The sequence below is a fragment of the Hylobates moloch genome, unplaced genomic scaffold (genome assembly GCF_009828535.3).
Source record: "Hylobates moloch isolate HMO894 unplaced genomic scaffold, HMol_V3 SCAFFOLD_16, whole genome shotgun sequence".
In the NCBI taxonomy this organism is placed as follows: domain Eukaryota; kingdom Metazoa; phylum Chordata; class Mammalia; order Primates; family Hylobatidae; genus Hylobates; species Hylobates moloch.
The window spans coordinates 74,381,802-74,400,816 of record NW_026652291.1 but is presented as its reverse complement, the minus strand read 5'-3'; the positions used below and the strand labels follow the sequence as shown (position 1 = coordinate 74,400,816).

Genomic DNA, 19,015 nt, shown 5'->3' with positions numbered 1-19,015 from the left:
TTATTTCACTTAGCATAATGTCTTTAGGTTTGTCCATGTTGCAGCATGTATTAGAATTTCATTTGTTTTTGAATAATGAATAGTTGGATAATATTCCATTCTCTGTATATACCACATTTTGTTTATTCATCTGCTGAGGGACACTTGGGTGGTTTCCACCTTTTGGTTAATATGAACAATGCTTTCATAAACATTGGTGTACAGTAACTGCTTGTCCTTACTTTCAATTCTTTTGGGTATATACCTAGGAGTGGGCTTGCTAGATCATATGGTCATTCTATGTTTGACCTTTGAGGAACCACCAAATTGTCTGCCACAGTGACTGCATCAATTTACATTCCCATCAGCGATGCAGGAAAGTTCTCTGTATCTTTTTGTTTTAGGAGGAACATGGAATCTCCCTGGAAGATGCAACTTCCCTTAAATTTTTGAGTGGATACCAAACATTCTTCCATGCATCACACATTGTGCAGGTCTCTTCTTATGATATATCTTCATTCAATATGTACGATTTATCTGTTTTTGGGTCATGCTCAGAACTGAGTGCTTCACTTCATTTAAGCATTTCACTTAAATAGTAACATTCCACTATCCGACTTCAATCTCCTGTCTCTTCAGCTCTTGAATTATACATATTTGTGTGTGTATATATACACATATATATTTTTTTGAGACAGAGTTTCACTCTTGTTGCCCAGGCTAGAGTGCAATGGTGCAATCTTGGCTCACTGCAACCTCCACCTCCCAGGTTCAAGTGATTCTCCTGCCTCAGCCTCCTGAGTAGCTGGGATTACAGGCGTCTGCCACTACACCTGGCTAATTTTTTGTATTTTTAGTAGAGACAGGGTTTCGTCATGTTGGCCAGGGTGGTCTTGAACTCCTGACCTCAGTTGATCTGCCCACCCTCTATGTTCAGAAGCCAACACTGACCCCTACTTTATGCAGGGGTGGGGGTGCGGTTAATACTAATTGTAGCCTCACATTTACAAATACAGCTATTCTTAACTCCTTTACTCCTGTCTCTGATCACAATTTGGCCAGCTTCTTGTTCAAGGTGAACTTTTCTGCAGATACTCTAAATTCCGTCCCTTCCTACCTCCTCTGGAATCCTGCTCTATAAGAATTCTTTATTTTGGCTTCCTCAAATTAGCCATAAATACACTCAAGTATTTGCTATTTTTCAAAAACAAAAATCCTTAACCTACATTTCCTCTCTTCTCAATTATCATTACCACGTTTCTTACTCAAGTTTCTTCAAGGACTGCTCTATTGTCCAAATTGCTATGCTTCTTTACCTCCTAATTACCCTTCAATTCACAGAAAACTGATGTCTATATCTAATACTCTATTGACTAAACTACTCTGTGGAAGTCACTAATGGCCACTGAATTTCCAATGTAAAGGATAACTTTACACTGTTAACCTTATCATAGTTAACCACTTAGTAACATTTGACTCTTTTTTCCTATGGGAAATCTTCTTTGGTTTCAGTGATATATTTTTTGGTTCTACTCCTACCTCAATGATCTTTTGTTTTAAAAAGAAATATATCTTAACACTGGTTGATCAATAACAATAAACCAAGCACTGTGCTAAGAACTGAATATACTTAAAACAACCCTATAAGTAGGTACTATTACTCTCATTTTAAAGAAAGGAAAGGAGCTTGGTGAAGTTCATTTTTACACGACCACACATGGCATGGCTGTCTAATTGCAAATCCCAGTGGCTTTATTACATCACCAGAAATTTTTTTTAAGTAGCAGTGAGAAAAGTAGTTGTGAAGCATATCTTTGAACCAATAATTACTAACCTCTATTTAGAAGAGATCATATACTCCTACTAGACTCATGTAGATTTTAAAGAGTATTTGAAAAACAAGAATTTTAGCTTTATGATTTTCAAAAATGATTCAATCATCTTCCACAATTCAGCAGAGAAGGAGCTTCAGGAACTGGCATCAAGGTTTGCTTGTTAGGAAGTAATGTCAGTTCATGCAACATTATCATATACCTCTTGGAATTCTCTGACACTGTCACTTCATCAACAGAGCACCTACTGTCCTGTCCCATAAATGTTACTGGAGAATGTTCCATAAAAACCCTCCCCATCAATAGGGTGAATCTGCTAATTACCACATTGCAATGTCCATGGTCAGGGCACAAATCACATGGCATTCATGTGTTAATAATCGGTTTAATATCTGCCTCTTTATTACTTTACCAAGAAGAGACCCTAATTTAATGCAGCTAACTGAAATATGCATGTAGAACATCAGCTCTCAAACTTGGCTGCATAAAGGAATTATCTAGACAGCTTTAAAAACACACTGATGTAATCAGCATGGGGTGGGCTAAGCGTCAGAATTTTTAGAGGCCATCAGGTTATGCTAATGGCAGCTACAGTTGAGAGTCATTGGTGTAAAAGACAGAGGAAAGAGTGTAATATTCATTTTATAGTCCAAAATAAAGTAGGTTGGTAGGATGTATTCATTCACCATTAGGGTTTTCCTTATCTGTCTGCCCATTTACAGACACTAATTCTAATTGCAAAAGCAAACGATTCCCAACAGTCAGTGACCAACCAAACATACTTGATGTTTGATAACTGCATTAGTTTCCAAGGACAGTCAAAACAAAGTACAACAAACTGTGTGGCTTAAAACAACAGATATTTAATATCACATAGTTCTGGAAACTATAGAAGTCTGGAATCAGGTGTCGGCTGGGCTATGTTCTTTCTCACAACTGTAAAGGAGAGTCCTTCCTTGCCTCTTCTAGTGTTTGGTGTTTGCCAGCAATTGTTGGCACTCCTTGGCTTGTAGATAAATGGCAGTCTTCTCCCTGTGTGTCTTCAGATTGTCTTCCCTCTGTGCATGTCTGTCTCTGTGTCCAAAATTTCCCCTTTTTATGGGGACACCAGTAGTAGTGGATTAGAGCCCACCCTACTGACTTTATTTTAATTTGATTACCTCTGTACAAACCCTATTTCAAAATAAAATCATATTCTGAGATAGCACGGGTTAGGACATCAGTATAACCTTTTTGGGGGGCATAATTCAACCCATAACAATAGATAACTACTGCAGATGTTAGTAACATTGCTCCAAAGCAGGAGTGCTTAACTCGGGGATTGGAAAGAATTATATCTTTATTTTCACCAACTCTCATGGAACTACAGTATTTCCTACAATTATGAACATGAGCAACAAATCGCAGTAGTAGTATCGGTGGTTCTTGAGAGTTTGCACCCATAGAAATCACTGGTATTTTCATGTCACATTTCAGCATTTGCAGTTATCCAAAAATACCACTTACAGTCATCACTGGCTTGAAATTAAAGTTATTAATGGACTTGCTGCTAGATCTAGTTATTTTATCCATTAATAATGATGCATGTATATCGTGATATATCATGACATAATATTTTCTTAATTGTACTTCAGTAAAACTTATTTTGATTTAATTGCATTTTATGCCTTTTAACTTTATTCTGAGAAAAGGTCCAAATTAAAACAAAAATCTTTCAAAAACTTAACAGCTCCCTTAGTGAATTCCTACATTTCAGACTTGAGGATTTTTTAAACTTAGTAATGAAAGAATATACATGGCGTTGTGCATCGGTGTGTTTTTTCAGTGTTTTCTACCATGATCTGCTGTAAGAATATGTGTTTTACACATAACCCAATACACAATCTTTTCTCTCTTTCTCACATACAAGCCTGAAACAAAAGTTTACCATTACCATAAGAGATGCATTCTGACATTTCTATTCATTTTCATTAAAAATACCTACCTTATTAATTTATGTTACAGAGGTAGTTGTGAATACTCCTGTAACATAAATTAATGTTTGTCATATTAAAATACATGAAAGGTTATTACTATTGTTACTCATGTGTGTTTTAAAATATATATATTTAAATATATATTACATTTATATAAGTATAAATATATGTATATTTTATATTTATATTTACAATTGTTTTAGAGGTGATATTTAGATGGGCAAATAGATCAACAGCTATCCAGGCTTCATTTAGACAACTGGTAATGGATTATGTAAATTTCATACTTACGATGAAAGTGGAAATTTAAACTTTACCAAATATAGCAAAGAGAAGAGGTAGAATAATAAATATTATAAGCCTGAATCTTTTTTTAGTTATAAAAATGCTTTAAGTGCATAATATTTAATTTCATTGATGTATTTCCTCATTCACTATTGTAAAATCAGGTAGAAACATTTCCCAAACTAACAATATTTACTTAACCCCAGGCTAAAAAGAATTTTACCTGTAGTAAACTCGAAGGGTCTGGATTTCCTCTTCCAGTTTTTTGTACTGTTGAACTGCAGTTTCTCTGGCTTGTTGCATAGATAACAACTTTGCCTGCAAGTAATTAATATTTTAAGAAATTCAGTATTCATTTTGATATGATAAAATACAGTACTACAGTAAGAACAGTAGTCTTAAATTACTGACAGTTAAAAAAAAAAACCTATGAATGTTTTTAGCAGTGTCTCATAAGTTACCAGAAAATAGTCTAAAGGCATTAATAATACAAACACTAAAAACTTGAACATATTAAATTTAGCAATCTTGCTCATTACTAAACTTCAACCTTATTTATCTGTACCATCAGATATATGCCCTTCTGCAATGTTTAACTTTATACACAGAATTCAGAAAGTGGAACATGGGTTTCAGAGCAATATCTAGAGTAGAGATAAGTACAATGGGTGTTTCACATACAAATTTAATGTGGCTCCACTGCGTGATCATACTAGATTTTCTTTTAACTTTATTAATAGTAAAACTCAGAAAATTCTAAATATGTTGTCAAGCCATCTTTGATATTGAATGTGAAAAAAATACAGCAGGCTACAGACTGATTCTTTCAGTTATGATTTAACCTTTTCAATTCCTTCTCTGTGGGAGAAAAACAAATCCTGGAAGGGGAGAATGGCAGCAACCCTAAATGCTAGTGATACTTTATTAAAGGGGCATTATTGTTCCTTCCTGCTATAATTTTTGAGTTTTAAAGAACAGGTAGTCAGGTTTTTTCAATGAGGTTCAACGTAGTAATTTAAAAAGAATTTGCCACCCTCCCACCGTCATTCCCATTGGATTTCAAACAACACCAAAAACAGTTTTCAACGTAACTTTGAAAATCTGGCACTGGTAAGTCAGGTTTTAGCATTGTTTATTCAAAGTTAAATTTTCATAAAATGGTTATCTTTCACTTTGCTTTAAATGGTGTTTGAAAGGTAACACAGAGCAAATTGTTGTCACAAACCTCACAAAGTAGGACACCACCAACAATTAAAAAGTAATAGAAAGTTTGGAGCCACAGGGTCAGAATTTTGCTGAATTCATATAATTTCACTGGAATTGTTTTATTGTGTAAGAAGTCATAAGAAAAATTGTAAAATCCTGATTATAGGAAAATTAATCAATGTAATAAAAGTGAACTTTACAGAATGCTACTTTTCTATTTTGATAATAATTTTAAAAACATGAAGCAGTTTGCATCTTTGCATATAAGTTTCAGCATTAAGATTAATTTGTTCTCTGAACTGGTAAATTCTATCCAAGTGTTACTTTATAGTTAAATTTAAGATGTTTGAATGCTTGCTTTAACATGACATAGTCCATAATTAGAGATAAAACATTCTAAAAAACTAGGGAAAAGCAGCTAAAGTAAAAATAGATGGCTGATTCTTAACGTCAAAGAATGAAAGCTTTTCCAATTTTCAGTATACCATAAAATGTGATTAAAATGGTAACTTGGAAGACACAGATACCCACTGTGACTAATGGCAGGTCAAAAAGAATCACACATATCACATTCAACTTTAAAAGCTTCAGACTTCAGACATACATTTAAGGAATATCAAATACTGAATGAGTAATAGAGATTCTACTAAATAAATATGTGCCAGTGCTACATATGTACAATTGATGAAATAAAATGATTGTTTTGAAGTCTTTTACTTGGTACCTGTGCACAGAAAACAAAACCAAAACCAACCAAGAAAACAAAAATTCTTGTAGGAAAACACTAAAATGTAGTTTTTGCCTAGAATTTTTCGTAATGAAAATGGGACTGTGATAAGTTTAAATTCCCATGCTTAAGGTACTATTGAAAATTTCACTTTCTCCTCCCACATTTAGTTCACTATGAAGACTTGGTGTTGCTTTATAACAATTCACTCAATTTCTTAATTCCCAGTATCTAATTTTCTTCCTAGGCCCTAATGATTATGTTCAAAGCTATTATAAACTTTCTGGCTTTACAATATCCTTACTTTATCAGATATATGCTTATCCAGCAGCATTTCTTTTTTCAGAAATACCCTTACTTACCCTATGCTACAGTGATCTTGTTCAGTCTCTGTGGCTAGAATGAACTTCATCCCCTATCACCTCAGGTATAAGATCCAGGTTGTCTAATTGAAGTACTGCATCCCACTAGTCTCAGAAGAAAACCAAGTCCTGACGATATCATTTCTACTCTTGGATTCACATATGCCAGAAAACAGATCTAGATCTGCTTCCTGGACTTACAGGGTAGATAAATCCTTTGTTGGGGGGTAAGTTGGAGAGTGACTTAGGCTAGTCTGAGTTGGGTATCTGCTGCATGCATTGTTGAAACACTCAACCAATTTAAATGTGCTATTTACTTCTATAGTATTTCCTAGATTGATATTTATATCACATAATCCTATCATACTGTATGTCAAAAATAAATCTCTTATCAAAAATATCATGGAAATTAACAAACAAGATATTTTTCCTGTTTTTCTTTCAGGCATCCTATTCCCATATTTCTGGCAATTACTTTTATAAAAACTGCATGCATTCATTTACGTGTATACTTGCAAAAATAAATGCATGCATTAAACAAAAACTAACAAAACTCAGTGTAAGAGAATATACAACGTAAAGTAAATCTCCCACCTCCTACCCTCAGTACTACAAATCCCTTCTCCTGAGATTACTAGTTATCTGTCCATTGTACCTCCTTCCAGAGATAGTCTACACATATGTAAGCATATATAGATACTTGCAAATAAACCACCCCGATTTACAAAATTGATAGCACTTTATACACACTGTTATACACACCTTGCTTTATTTTTTTTTCAAAAATTGCTATTTTGCTTCACATAAAAAAAAAATTCAGCCAGGTACAGTGGCTCATGCCTATATGGTAGCTCATGCCTCATTTCCCAGTGCTTTGGCAAGCTAAGGTGGGAGGATTACTTCAGCCCAGGAGGTTGAGATCAGCCTGGGCAACATAGCAAGACCTCGTCTCTACAAAAATTTTTAAAATTAGCTGGGTATGCTGGCATGCACCTATAGTCCCAGCTCCTCAGAAGGCTGAGGCAAGAGGATTGCTTGAGCCCAGGAATTCAAGGCTTCAGTGAGCTAGGATCACACCACTGCACTCCAGCCTGTTCAACAAAGTGAGACCTGTCTCTAAAAAAGAAAAAAAAAAAATCCCCGACCCCATTCCATATATCACACTCATCAGTCACATCCCTTTCTTCCTTCCCAGTCCCAAAGAAAAACACTTCTATGAATTTAGGTTCATTATTTACAAGTATATTTCATACTTTTACTATAGTATAAACATTTTACACAAGCATAACACTTTTTCTTCTTATACTCATATTTTAGTTCTTCTTATACTCATATTTTAGGTAAAATTTTATCAAAGTAAACATATATGCAAGTAAGTACACATATGGATTTTTCGATGTCGGACTTAATGAGTCATAATTTATATATGGTAAAGATTTACCCATTTTCACTATATAGTTCTGTAAATTTTGACAAAGTTATCCAGTCTTGACAGAGAATATTCTTGTTACCCCCAAATGGTTCTTGTGCAACACTGGAGTCAATGCCTTCTTTTCACACTCAGCCTCTGGCAATGAGTGATGTGATTTTTGTCCCTACAGTTTTTCCAAGAATGTCATATAAATAGAATCACACAGTATGCAGTCTTTTGAGTCTAGCTTCTTTTACCTAAACATAATTTTTTGAGATTCATCCATATTATTTCATGTGCTGGTAGTTTATTCTTTTATATCACTGAGTAGTATTCAATTGTATGAATGTATCACAATCTATATCTACTTACCTGTTAGACATTTGGCTGATTTCTAGTTCTTTGGCAATTACTAATAAAGCTGCTATAAATATCTACATAGAGGTCATTTTTGTGGAAATATAACTTTGTTTCTCTTGGGTAAATACCTAAGAGTGAAATTGCTGAGTCTTGTGGTAAGTGTGCATTTACACTATATATAGATATATATAGCTATATAAAGTTATATATGGATAATAAAGTTACATACTTTATTTTGAAACGCCCAAACTTTCTGCCTATAATGATATCACTTTAAAGCATCCTTGCTTAACTACAAATCAATGCCACTTTTTGACCACCTACTATGAGTTAGGCATTCTTTCGAGTGTTTAAAATATATTACTATAGTCTATTCTCATAACCAACCTATGAGGTAGTTCCTATTATCCCTATTTTGCAAGATATAAAACATAGGTTCATAAAGCTTAAGTAATTTCTAATTATAACAGAGCTAGTGAACTCAAATAGAAATCCAGAGCCGTTTGTTCCAAAATACATATTTTCTTTTTATACCACTGTATACATTATATATAAATTACATAATTCCAGGTGACATAATGGAATCAAATGATCATTTGATAACAGAGTTAATGACAATAATCAAAGTTCACAGAATAATCAGAATGTATTTTATTATACCTTACGTGATTGAAAAATGGGTTGGTTAACTAAGGTTAGTCTTAGAGTTACCTATCTTGATATCAGTCTTGACCAATGCCATCTAAATAGGACAGCCATTTGTGTTGGGACTGTATCAGAAATGAACTACATTGTTTCATTAGAGCTTAATCTAGTAACTCAGAATGACAAAGAAAAGACCACACTGTTCACATCACTAAGCACTATTCTTAACCAGTATTGTGGATAAACCACTTTTATCTCTCCTTGAGATCTTGTTATGTTTGGTTTAAATGTGTTTTTAATAGTTATAGTCTGATACAGTTAAGCCTTATTTTAGTAACTCCAAGACCATGAATGGAAATTGGTTTTTATCTTAGAACAGAGACATTTGATGTTATGTGTGATATCTGCTAAATAAAGAAGCATACAGTACAAATTAAATCACAGAAGCAAATAATTTTAGACTTGGAAAGGATCTCAGAGGTAATACGGAACCTTACTTTTATAGAGGAGGAAATTGTTGCTAATACAACATGTTCAGGGAAACATTTGGAAATTGTCCAAGGTTTCATAGCTGGTTAGAAAGAAAGTTAGAACTAACAAGTATCCAGAAAACGTTGCTTATTTTACCATAGAAGACCACATTTCAATATGGTATAATTTAATATATGTGATAGTTATTTTAATAGTTATTTCCAGAGTAAACATAAATATATATGATTGAGCTAGCACTATTAAACACATCTATAAAATATATAATTGGATATCTTCAAACAATACATCAAGTTAGATGATTGCTCAAAGACATGACTATAGACCTACTAGGATTTTAATTTTTAACCTCAGAAGAAGGTTAAGAACCTAGTAGAAAAGAAACATAACTAAGTAACTTGTGTAAGGATACCCAAAAAGTTAAAAGCTATTTTCAAAAGAATAAAAATGACCAGGTTTCAATTAAACCTCCGCTTCACAGGAAGGCTTGGATTGCTTACCACTGTGTATTTCCATAGTATATTGTTCCCTACAGCTGATTCCTTAGAGGTTGTTCTATTTTGTCCTGATGTCATGTCTCTCTGTTTATCAGACCAGGTTCCTCAGTCAAAAGTAGTCATACATACACTGTCAAGTGATATATGAGATAGTCTGACATGATGAGAGAGAGAAGAAAAGAGTTTGAGTTTGTGGTGGAAGCAGAACTTAAAACATTCACAGGCAGAAACTGATTCATGGGCAGTGAGCAGAAGCCATGGAGGAGAGAAAGGCAGGGGAGAGAGATGTATGCCAGAAAGACAGTGCAGCAATGGTGATTAAAAGCATAGTCTATGGAACCAGAAAGGCTGGGGTCACATCCTGGCTTCACCACTTACAAACTGTCCTATCTTGGCAAGTTAGCAAATCTTTATGTGCCTCAACTTCCTCACCTACAAAATGTGGTAACTGTACTTTATATCTTAGAGGGCTGATGTTAGGAAGAACTAAGTTAAAATCTGTAAAACACAACAGCACCTGGGACATAGTAAATGCTTTAATAAGTGATTATTAAATAAACAGTAGGAAAACAAAAACTAGCTGGATCGCTCAGCAGATGAAGCAGCAGAACATGTGCTGCAAAACAAGTAAAGAAAATAAAATCTAGTGTAGATCTAGCTGGTACCCTGAAAACCTTTCCACATAATGAAAGATGTCCAAGTCCCTGAGAGGTCTTGCTGTTTACGATCTTCCTCATGATTCTATCCTCACCAGAAAGTCTTTGTTGACCAAGGTAACTAGGAGAGTTTTCTTGTTCTTTGTCATAGATCATGTAATTTTCCTTCCAAACAAAATTAGTACAGTCACACACAGAATAACAACGCTTTGGTCAACAACGGACCACATATAAGACTATAGTTCCATAAGAATATAACACCATATTTTTACTGTACTTCTTCTATGTGTAGACATGTTTAGATACATAAATACTTGCTGTTGTGTCACAGCTGAACATGTTGTACAGGTTTGTAGCCTAGGAGCAATATGCTACACCACATAACCTAGGTGTATAGTAGGCTATATTAGCTAGGTTTGTGTAAATACACTCTATTATGCCCATACAATGATGAAATCACCTAAGGATACATTTCTCAAAATGTATCCCCACTGTAAGTGATACATGACTGTATACAAAATGTCATATTCCTCAAGAATCTCCTTTTACTGTATGTCATAGGATTTCAATGATCACCTGCAAAAAGAGGATACATTTTAAAGACTTGATTTTAATGGATATTTTTTATTAAGTATAGTTTAAGTTGGATTCTCTTTATCATTAACACCAATACCAGAATTTATAATACTTTAAATATGTATAGTGATGTGTGATGTATAAGACTTATACTATATTATCTAATTTGAGATAGTAGGAGCTTGAATACTTTCAAGTATGAATGAATGAATAAATGCTATTTCTATCGTTTTAGAAGAGAGATTATCAACTACGTAGATTGTCTGTTAATGAGGAGGCAAATCCTGGTCTTCTTTCAAGTCCTAACAATATAGTACTACAGTTATACATAGACACAGCAAAATAGGAAGACATGCCAGACACTATTCTAAGTGTATTCTATATTCATATATCATTTCTCACAAGATATTGTATAGTAGCTACTATTACTATTCTATTACATAGATGAGGAAAATGTTACATCACTTACTTGTCAGCCAGTTAATGAATGGTGGAGCAAGGGTTTGAACTCAGGAATTATGGCCCAAGTCTCTCCTTTTAACTACTATGCTACAAATACTAGACAAAATTTGGTGCTTTAAAAAAAAATCTGTGCTAATTTTTTTGTCTGTTCGTCAGCCTGAGTGCAGTAAGCAATCTCAGTCATGCAATCCGCCTCCAGTTCTGCCATTTTCTTCTTCAACCTCCGAGTAGTGGGACTGGCTAATTTTTTGTATTTTTAGTAGAGACGGGGTTTCACCGTGTTAGCCAGGATGGTCTTGATCTCCTGACCTCGTGATCCGCCAGCCTCGGCCTCCCAAAGTGCTGGGATTATAGGCGTAAGCCACCGCGCCTGGCCAAAATCTGTGCTAATTTTTATCAGTGAATTATATTACCTAATTGGATTTAAATAAATTGGTACGAGAATTATTTTTTTAAACATAACTCATATAGTTTAAGATCTCATCCAAACCTTTCTTGGAGGCACATATATGATTTTTGGATGTTAGTCCATTTAGTGACAAAAGGTCATCCATGGTGTTTCCCTCAACTTCACGGAAAAAAAGTAGTATTACAGCTTCTCAGAAATATTAGTAATAGTATATAATTTAGTTTTAAGGAATAATACTGATAAGGATTTCTATCTACTGCAATAACTAACTCCCAAAGAAGCCTACTCTGTTTTGGGGGCAGGGGTGGCACAAGTTTCCAAGCATTTATCCATTTACACATATGCAGGTAAGGTAGAGGGAAAAAAAATCTCTACTGGATCTAGCAGTGATTCAGCAAGTGTTCGTTCTGCTTGTTTTGCAAGTGTGTTTTTAAGACACTATTCTCAGTCAACTAGCCTGAGTTCCATTCTGTGCTTGTTTCCTAGTACTTGGCTTAATCTTGAATCCAGACCTGTGCCTGTTTACTTGGATTCGGTTTCTGCCTAAATTTATACCCTTCAAAGTATTGTATCACTTTGGCTTTTTCAAAACACTAAATACTAAGATATAGAGGCATAAACATGTAATTGTGCTTCTATATCAACAAAAACAAAGAAGAAACTCTGAAGCAGTAAAAGGTAAATGATTATTTAAAAGGGATTCTCAATAAGATTAACAGTGAATTTCTTATAAGAAACCATGGAGGCCGGGGGCAGTAAGATGGAATATTTGAAGTAATGAGAGAAAAGACATGAAGAGATATTTCACAAGGGAAGATATACATGGCTGACAAACATGATACACATGCTCAACATCACTAGTTTTCAGGGACATAAGACTTAAATCCCAATACGCTGTCACTTCACCCACAATTGAAGAGGTAAAATTACAATGACTAATAATAGCAGGATATACTGGCTAAGATGTAAAATGACTAGAAATCTCTTACATTTTGGGTGGGTGTATAAATTAGTTTCACGCTTTTAGCAAATGTTTGGACTGTTGATAATGGATGGCCTATTATGAAAATATGTCATTCACTAAACTAGGAGAAGTCAACTTGTCTTTTCACATGTATTATGGGTATTATTAAAGATTATATTATGTTAGATTTGATTTTTAATAAAGTCCTTAAAATTATAGGTTAATAATCCTTTATTCACAATACAAAAACCCCAACATTTCTGAAAACAGAAAAGAACTTTAAAAAAATTTTTGGTCCTGAAATCAAGTGATGTTAAACCTAGGTAAACTGATGTAAAGCTATTTATGGTCTTCCTTTATCTCACTAATTGTAAATATTTACATTTTGTTGCAGAAATACTGTGTTTGGTTAGTTTTTAACTTATATTTGACTCCCCCGCATTGTTGCAGGCCTTTGAAAAGCCCGTAGCCTTGAGGCACTACATTTATGGGATAAAACAGCCTAGTAAAAAACCCTTTTAAACTAAGGTGTCTTAGGAACTGCCTTGTTTCCCAATCCGTCACTCCAACCAGATGTTGTTACTTGATCCTATCTGTGGTCTCATGCCCACATGTAATCTGGGAGGAGATCTTATCCTGGGCATAATAGGCAGAATAATGTCTCCCAAAGAGGCCGACATCCTATTCCCCAGAACCTGTGAATATGTTAGGTTATATGAAAAGACGAGAATTAAGGTTTCAGGAGGAATTAAAGTTGCTAATCAGGTGACCTTGAGATGAAGATTATCCTGGATTATCTGGGTAAGCCCAATGTAGTCACAAGTATCCTTTTAAGTGGAAGAAGGAGGCAAAGAATAAGAATCAGAGAGATGGCAGTGTAGGAAAGATTAAACTGGCCATTGCTCACCTTGAAGATGAAAGGGGGCCACAAGCCAAGGAACATGGATAGCTTCTAGAAGCTGGAAAACTTGAGACAACTTTAGGCATATCTTCTCATTTTCTTTATGGAGTTCTTTTTTTGCTATTGCTATTTGTTTCAATATTTATATTAACATTTATATTTAAATGATTATTTAATACTATTAAAATAATACATTAATATTTATATTCCTTTTTAAACTATGAGCTCCTTGAGAGTTTGAACTATGCACATATGCATGCTTTTATACATGGTACAAATAAAGATGTGTATTAAGTATTTGATAATATTGAAATTAGTATAAACCATTCATGCTCGCATTTAAGGCCTTCCACAATGTGGCATTGAACTCTCTTTTATTCCTTCATGTTCACTTTAGCCAAGGACCTGCCATAAATTCTGCCTAATTGTAATATTCCCTCCACCTAGAACAGCAAATCTATGCCATGCTACCAAATCTACATCAATCCTTCAAGGCCCATTTTAATTATTACTTCTTACATAAAGTCCTTTCTTGATTATCTTCCCCACTCCAGAAAATTTTTCACCTGCAAAATCCTTAGTAATATTTTTTAAATTTTATTTTATTTTACGTGAATGTTTTATTGAAGTATAATTTACAAACAGAAAAGTTCAGGGCTCAATGAATTTTCATGAAGTGAACATACCTGTTTAACAGGAAACTAGATAAAAGAATTATTTCCATCACCCTCAAACATCCTCATGCCTCTACCTAATCTTCACCTTCCCTAAAGGTAACCATCATCTTGACTTCTACTATCTTAGATCAGTTGTGCCTGTTGTTGAACCTTATATCAATAGAATAATATAATATATATTCTTTTCTGGGTTTTTTTTTTGCTCAACATTAATCTTGTGAGATTCACCCATGTTGTTTCTTGTTCCTTATTGTATACAATTATAACTGCTGTACAGTATATAACGAACATAAATATACCACAATTTATTTATCTATTCATTCCAGTGACAAACCTTTGGGTTTTTTTTTGCCTTAGTGATTTTTAAAGCCTTTTTTTTATGACAGCTATCTCAACCTATCTTACACCACAGTTATTTACATACATACATGTCAAGGTAGGGACTATATGGTAGTCCCAAAACATGAATACAGTGCTCAGCACATACCAGATATTGGTAGATATTGTTGAAGTATAGTATTGCATATTATGTCACAATTAAAACAGATTAGTATTTCACATTTCCAAAGAGCTTCCACATACATTCTTTCATTTGAGATGATACGAGGTAATACCATGAGGTAGTTAAGAGCAAAGTCTTTGGAGTTAAGCAAGCTTGGGTTAGGCTACCAGGAATCAGCTCTATGACTGAACAAGTTAAGGCTTCTGAACCTAAATTTTCTCACTGGTAGCATGAAAGTGATAATATCCATCTCATAGGATTATTATGCAATGATAAAAAGAGATAACTTACTATCTCATATAGCCATATCAAAGTGAATATGTAAGCTATATAAGAGGCACAGTTGAACCTTTGATGTGATATTATTATGAAGTAACTGATGTCTGTAAGGAACAGCACTGTACTAAGTGACAGGCGAATAAGGTGAGAAAGGACTTAGGTTAAACTGTAAGTTCAAGCCATGTGATAGTCTAGACTAGGAGTTATTAAGGACCATAAAATAAATATTTTAGGCTTGTGGGCCACACAGTCTCTAGGACAAGGAAACAACTGCTATTGTAACAAGAAAGTAGCCATAGACAGTACGTAAATGAACAGATGTGGCTGTGTTCCAATAAAATTTTATTTACAAAAACAGGCAACTGGTCCAGAGACCATAGTTTACCAACCATAGAGAACTAGAGTGGCCACAGGTTTACATAGAGCCCAGAATCTCTGATGATCTTTATAAGCTTTTGGTTAGTTGCCAGATACCTGAAAACATGAGGAATGGAAAAACTGAGCACATTTTCAATATGCTTGGCCTGTCTAGAATGAACATGTTTCTAGGCACAGTGAAAGAAAATATCTAAAATACACGCTGTTCTAGAACAGGTTCTTTAGAGTAAATAATGGTAGAATGAGGAAAAAAGAAATTCACAGCGGTTGTGTGAAAGAAATCAGGTGTTGTGTAACATCATTGCATTGCAACAGGAAACCATTCTGTCAGGGAGACATGACTTCAGCTATTAAATATAATGCAAAATAAACAAAATGTTAAGTCCTCATAGCTTCAAATTGTATTTGATGTTAATATAGCTATAACAGCACTCTTTTGAATAGTGTTTGTCTGATATGTTTTTTATATTTTTTAAATTTCAATCTATTTTATATGCCTAGGTTTAGATGTGACTCTTGTAAACAGCATATTTTCTCCAGTTAAACAATCTTTGTTTTTAAATGGAACATTTGATCCTTTGACATTTAAAGAAACTTCCAATAAATTTGCCTTTAAATCTATCATCTTGTATGCTTTCTACTTTCCTCGCTAGTTCTATTTTTAAAATAAAAAAAAAATGCTAACTTTTGAATTGATTCATTTATTATCATCCCATTTCCCCCTATTTACTTCTGAATGCCATACATTCATTTTCTATTCTTTTAACGGTTATCTCAGAAATTACAAGATATACCTTGGCTTATCAAAAATTTAATATTAATACTCTTGGACAATAAGAGGACCTTAAAATCCTTTAACTCTATTTACTTGCCTCTTAATTTATTTGTTATTTTTAAAATGTATTTTAATTCTTTTTACATAGTTTTAAACCACCCAAAATATTATTATTTTGTTGACCTAATACTCATTTATATTAGTCACTTTTCTTTTGTGTTCCGATTCCTTCCTGGTTGGGAGGTTCCTTATAGAACCATGTACCTGTGTCTAAACAACAGCTCCTGGAAGTTTCTTTAATACAATTCTGAAATTGTAAAAATTCAGTTTTTAGTTGTCTGAAAATGTCTTTATTTCATATTCATTCTTGAGGGATATTCATGTTGGGTATATAATTTTAAACAGGCAGTTATTTTCTTTTAGTACATTTAAGCATTATTCTAATGTCTCCTGAATTCCACAGTTCTACGTAGAGGTCATCTTCAAGTCTAATTGTTGCTCATTTGAAAGGAATCTGTATTTTTCCTTTGGCTGGCTACTTTTATAATTTTATGTTAGAATGCTAGATGTTTAGAATTCTTTCATGTTAGAATTCCTCAATTTGATTATGGTGTGATTGGGTTTAGATTTCTTATCTTGCTGTGGATAGATATCTTCCATTAGTTTTAGAAAAATCTCAGTCATTTTCAGTTCTAATGATGCTTTTCCTGGATCGCCTGTATTCTTTCCTTTTCGGAGCCCAATTAAATGCTTGTTGAACCATCTTACTGTAAATCTCTTAATATTTGATTCATCCATCTGTGTTGAATTATGGGTAATTTTTTAGATATATTCCAACTCATATGTCTTCTAATGTATGAATTATTATTATTATTATTATTTTGAGACAGAGTCTCGCTCTGTTGCCAGGCTGGAGTGCAGTAATGCGATCTTGGCTCACTGCAACCTCTGCCTCCCAGGTTCAAGACATTCTCCTGCATCAGCCTCCCAAGTAGCTGGGACTATAGGCGTGTGCCACCACGCCCAGCTAATTTTTGTATTTTTATAGGAGACGGGGTTTCACCATGTTGGCCAGGATGGTCTTGATCTCTTGACCTCGTGATTCACCAGCCGTGGCCTCCCAAAGTGCTGGGATTACAGGTATGAGCCACCGCGCCCAGCCACGAATTATTTTTTTGGCTGTGTATAATCTGATAGTCAATGTCTCACAGAGTGGTTTATTTCTAAATAATTTTTTTGTCTTTTTTTGTAAGAACTTGCAACATTTTTTTCCCCAGATTTGCCTAGTGTTTCCTAGAAAGCACCTGTGGATAACTCAGGGTTGTGGTTCATACTCTATTTATTTAAATATCATTTAAGCATTTCATACATAGCTACTTACATTCTTTAGATGACTTTATTATTTGTTTGTTGTTGTTGTGTAGTGTCTGCTGTCATTCATGATGGTTTTCTTCCTGATGTGCTTGATTGATCTTTAACTTTGAAATCATATTTTCCTGATAATAATCTTGGGAATCATGCTGGACTAAACTGGAGATGCCTTCCTCCAAGGAGTACTTGTGTCTGTTTCATGAGGGAGCCAAGGGAGACAATTCCTAAAGTTCAAGAGGCCTGAAATAATGCAGGAGTTTCTGGTTCAGCTCCGTAGCCTTGCTGCTGACCGAGGTTTGGAACCAAAACGAAGATACAAAATATGCCTATAGATGTGCTTTCTTAGTGCAGCTGTGGCCCTTCTGTGTGCTTATCATGGGGAAGGGTGTTGCCTCTGGTTCAACTCCCATTTTTTGGTGAAGTAAAATCTTTAGACATTTCATCTACTTTTTGTGAAACCAGCAGTGCTGGCATGGATGAAACTGTTTCATCCAGGACCTAGCAGTTTAGCAGCAGGAGGGTCCCTGCAGTATCTGCCTGCCTCACAGCAGGAAGCAGAAGTCTATGTTGAAAGTTAACACATATCACAACCATCAAAAATAGATGAAACTGTTTGTAATTCTCACATTTGGTACATTAGCTTGGTTTATTTATTTACTTAAATAATTTTCCTGACTTTTTTTTTTTTTTTCTTTTGAGACAGGGTCTCCCTCTGACACCCAGGCTGCAGTGTAGTGGTGCGATCTCAACTCACTGCAGCCTCGACCACTGGGGCTCAACGATCCTGCAACCTCTGCCTCCTGTGGGTAGCCGGGACTATAGGTGCGTGCCACCACACCCAACTAATTTTTGTAATTTTTGTTGAGATGGGGTTTCACCATGTTGGCCAGGCTGGTCTCGAACTACTGGGCTCAAGTGATCTGCCTGCCTTGACCTCCCAAAGTACTGAGACTACAGGTGTGAGCCACTGCACCTGACCTTGTTTTTAAATAAAAAGTAGACAACAAGCAAAGTTTCAGATTGACATTTTCAAGTATTTAATGTGGGGTTTTCTAGGCTAAAATCAAAATATATGAAAAGTAAAGTAAAGTTTTGGATATAATCACTCTAATAATATTGTTTTCTCTTAACATTGTTTTTTAGAAATACTAGGAGAGTGGAGTGTGGTGGCTCACGCCAGTATTCCCAACACTTTGCAAGGCCGAGGCAGGAGGACCATTTGAGGCCAGGAGTTTTAGACAAGCCTGGGCAACATAGTGAGGGCCTGTCTCCACAAAAAAAAAAAAAAAAAAAAAA

General features: G+C 34.6%; 1 protein-coding gene across 6 annotated transcripts in view; it reads right to left on the bottom strand.

The window, feature by feature from the left end:
• MIPOL1 (mirror-image polydactyly 1) overlaps positions 1-19,015 on the bottom strand; it is a 372,872-nt gene that overhangs the window by 129,975 nt on the left and 223,882 nt on the right. For 3 of the 6 annotated variants that reach the window (XM_032180229.2, XM_058429762.1, XM_058429759.1), the window contains one exon: positions 4,296-4,390. In XM_032180229.2, coding sequence (XP_032036120.1) covers positions 4,296-4,390 — 95 coding nt within the window. Of the gene's footprint in view, positions 1-2,725; positions 2,985-4,295; positions 4,391-19,015 lie in introns of those variants that run through there. The other 3 variants (XM_058429760.1, XM_058429761.1, XM_058429763.1) reach the window with 3 other exon arrangements.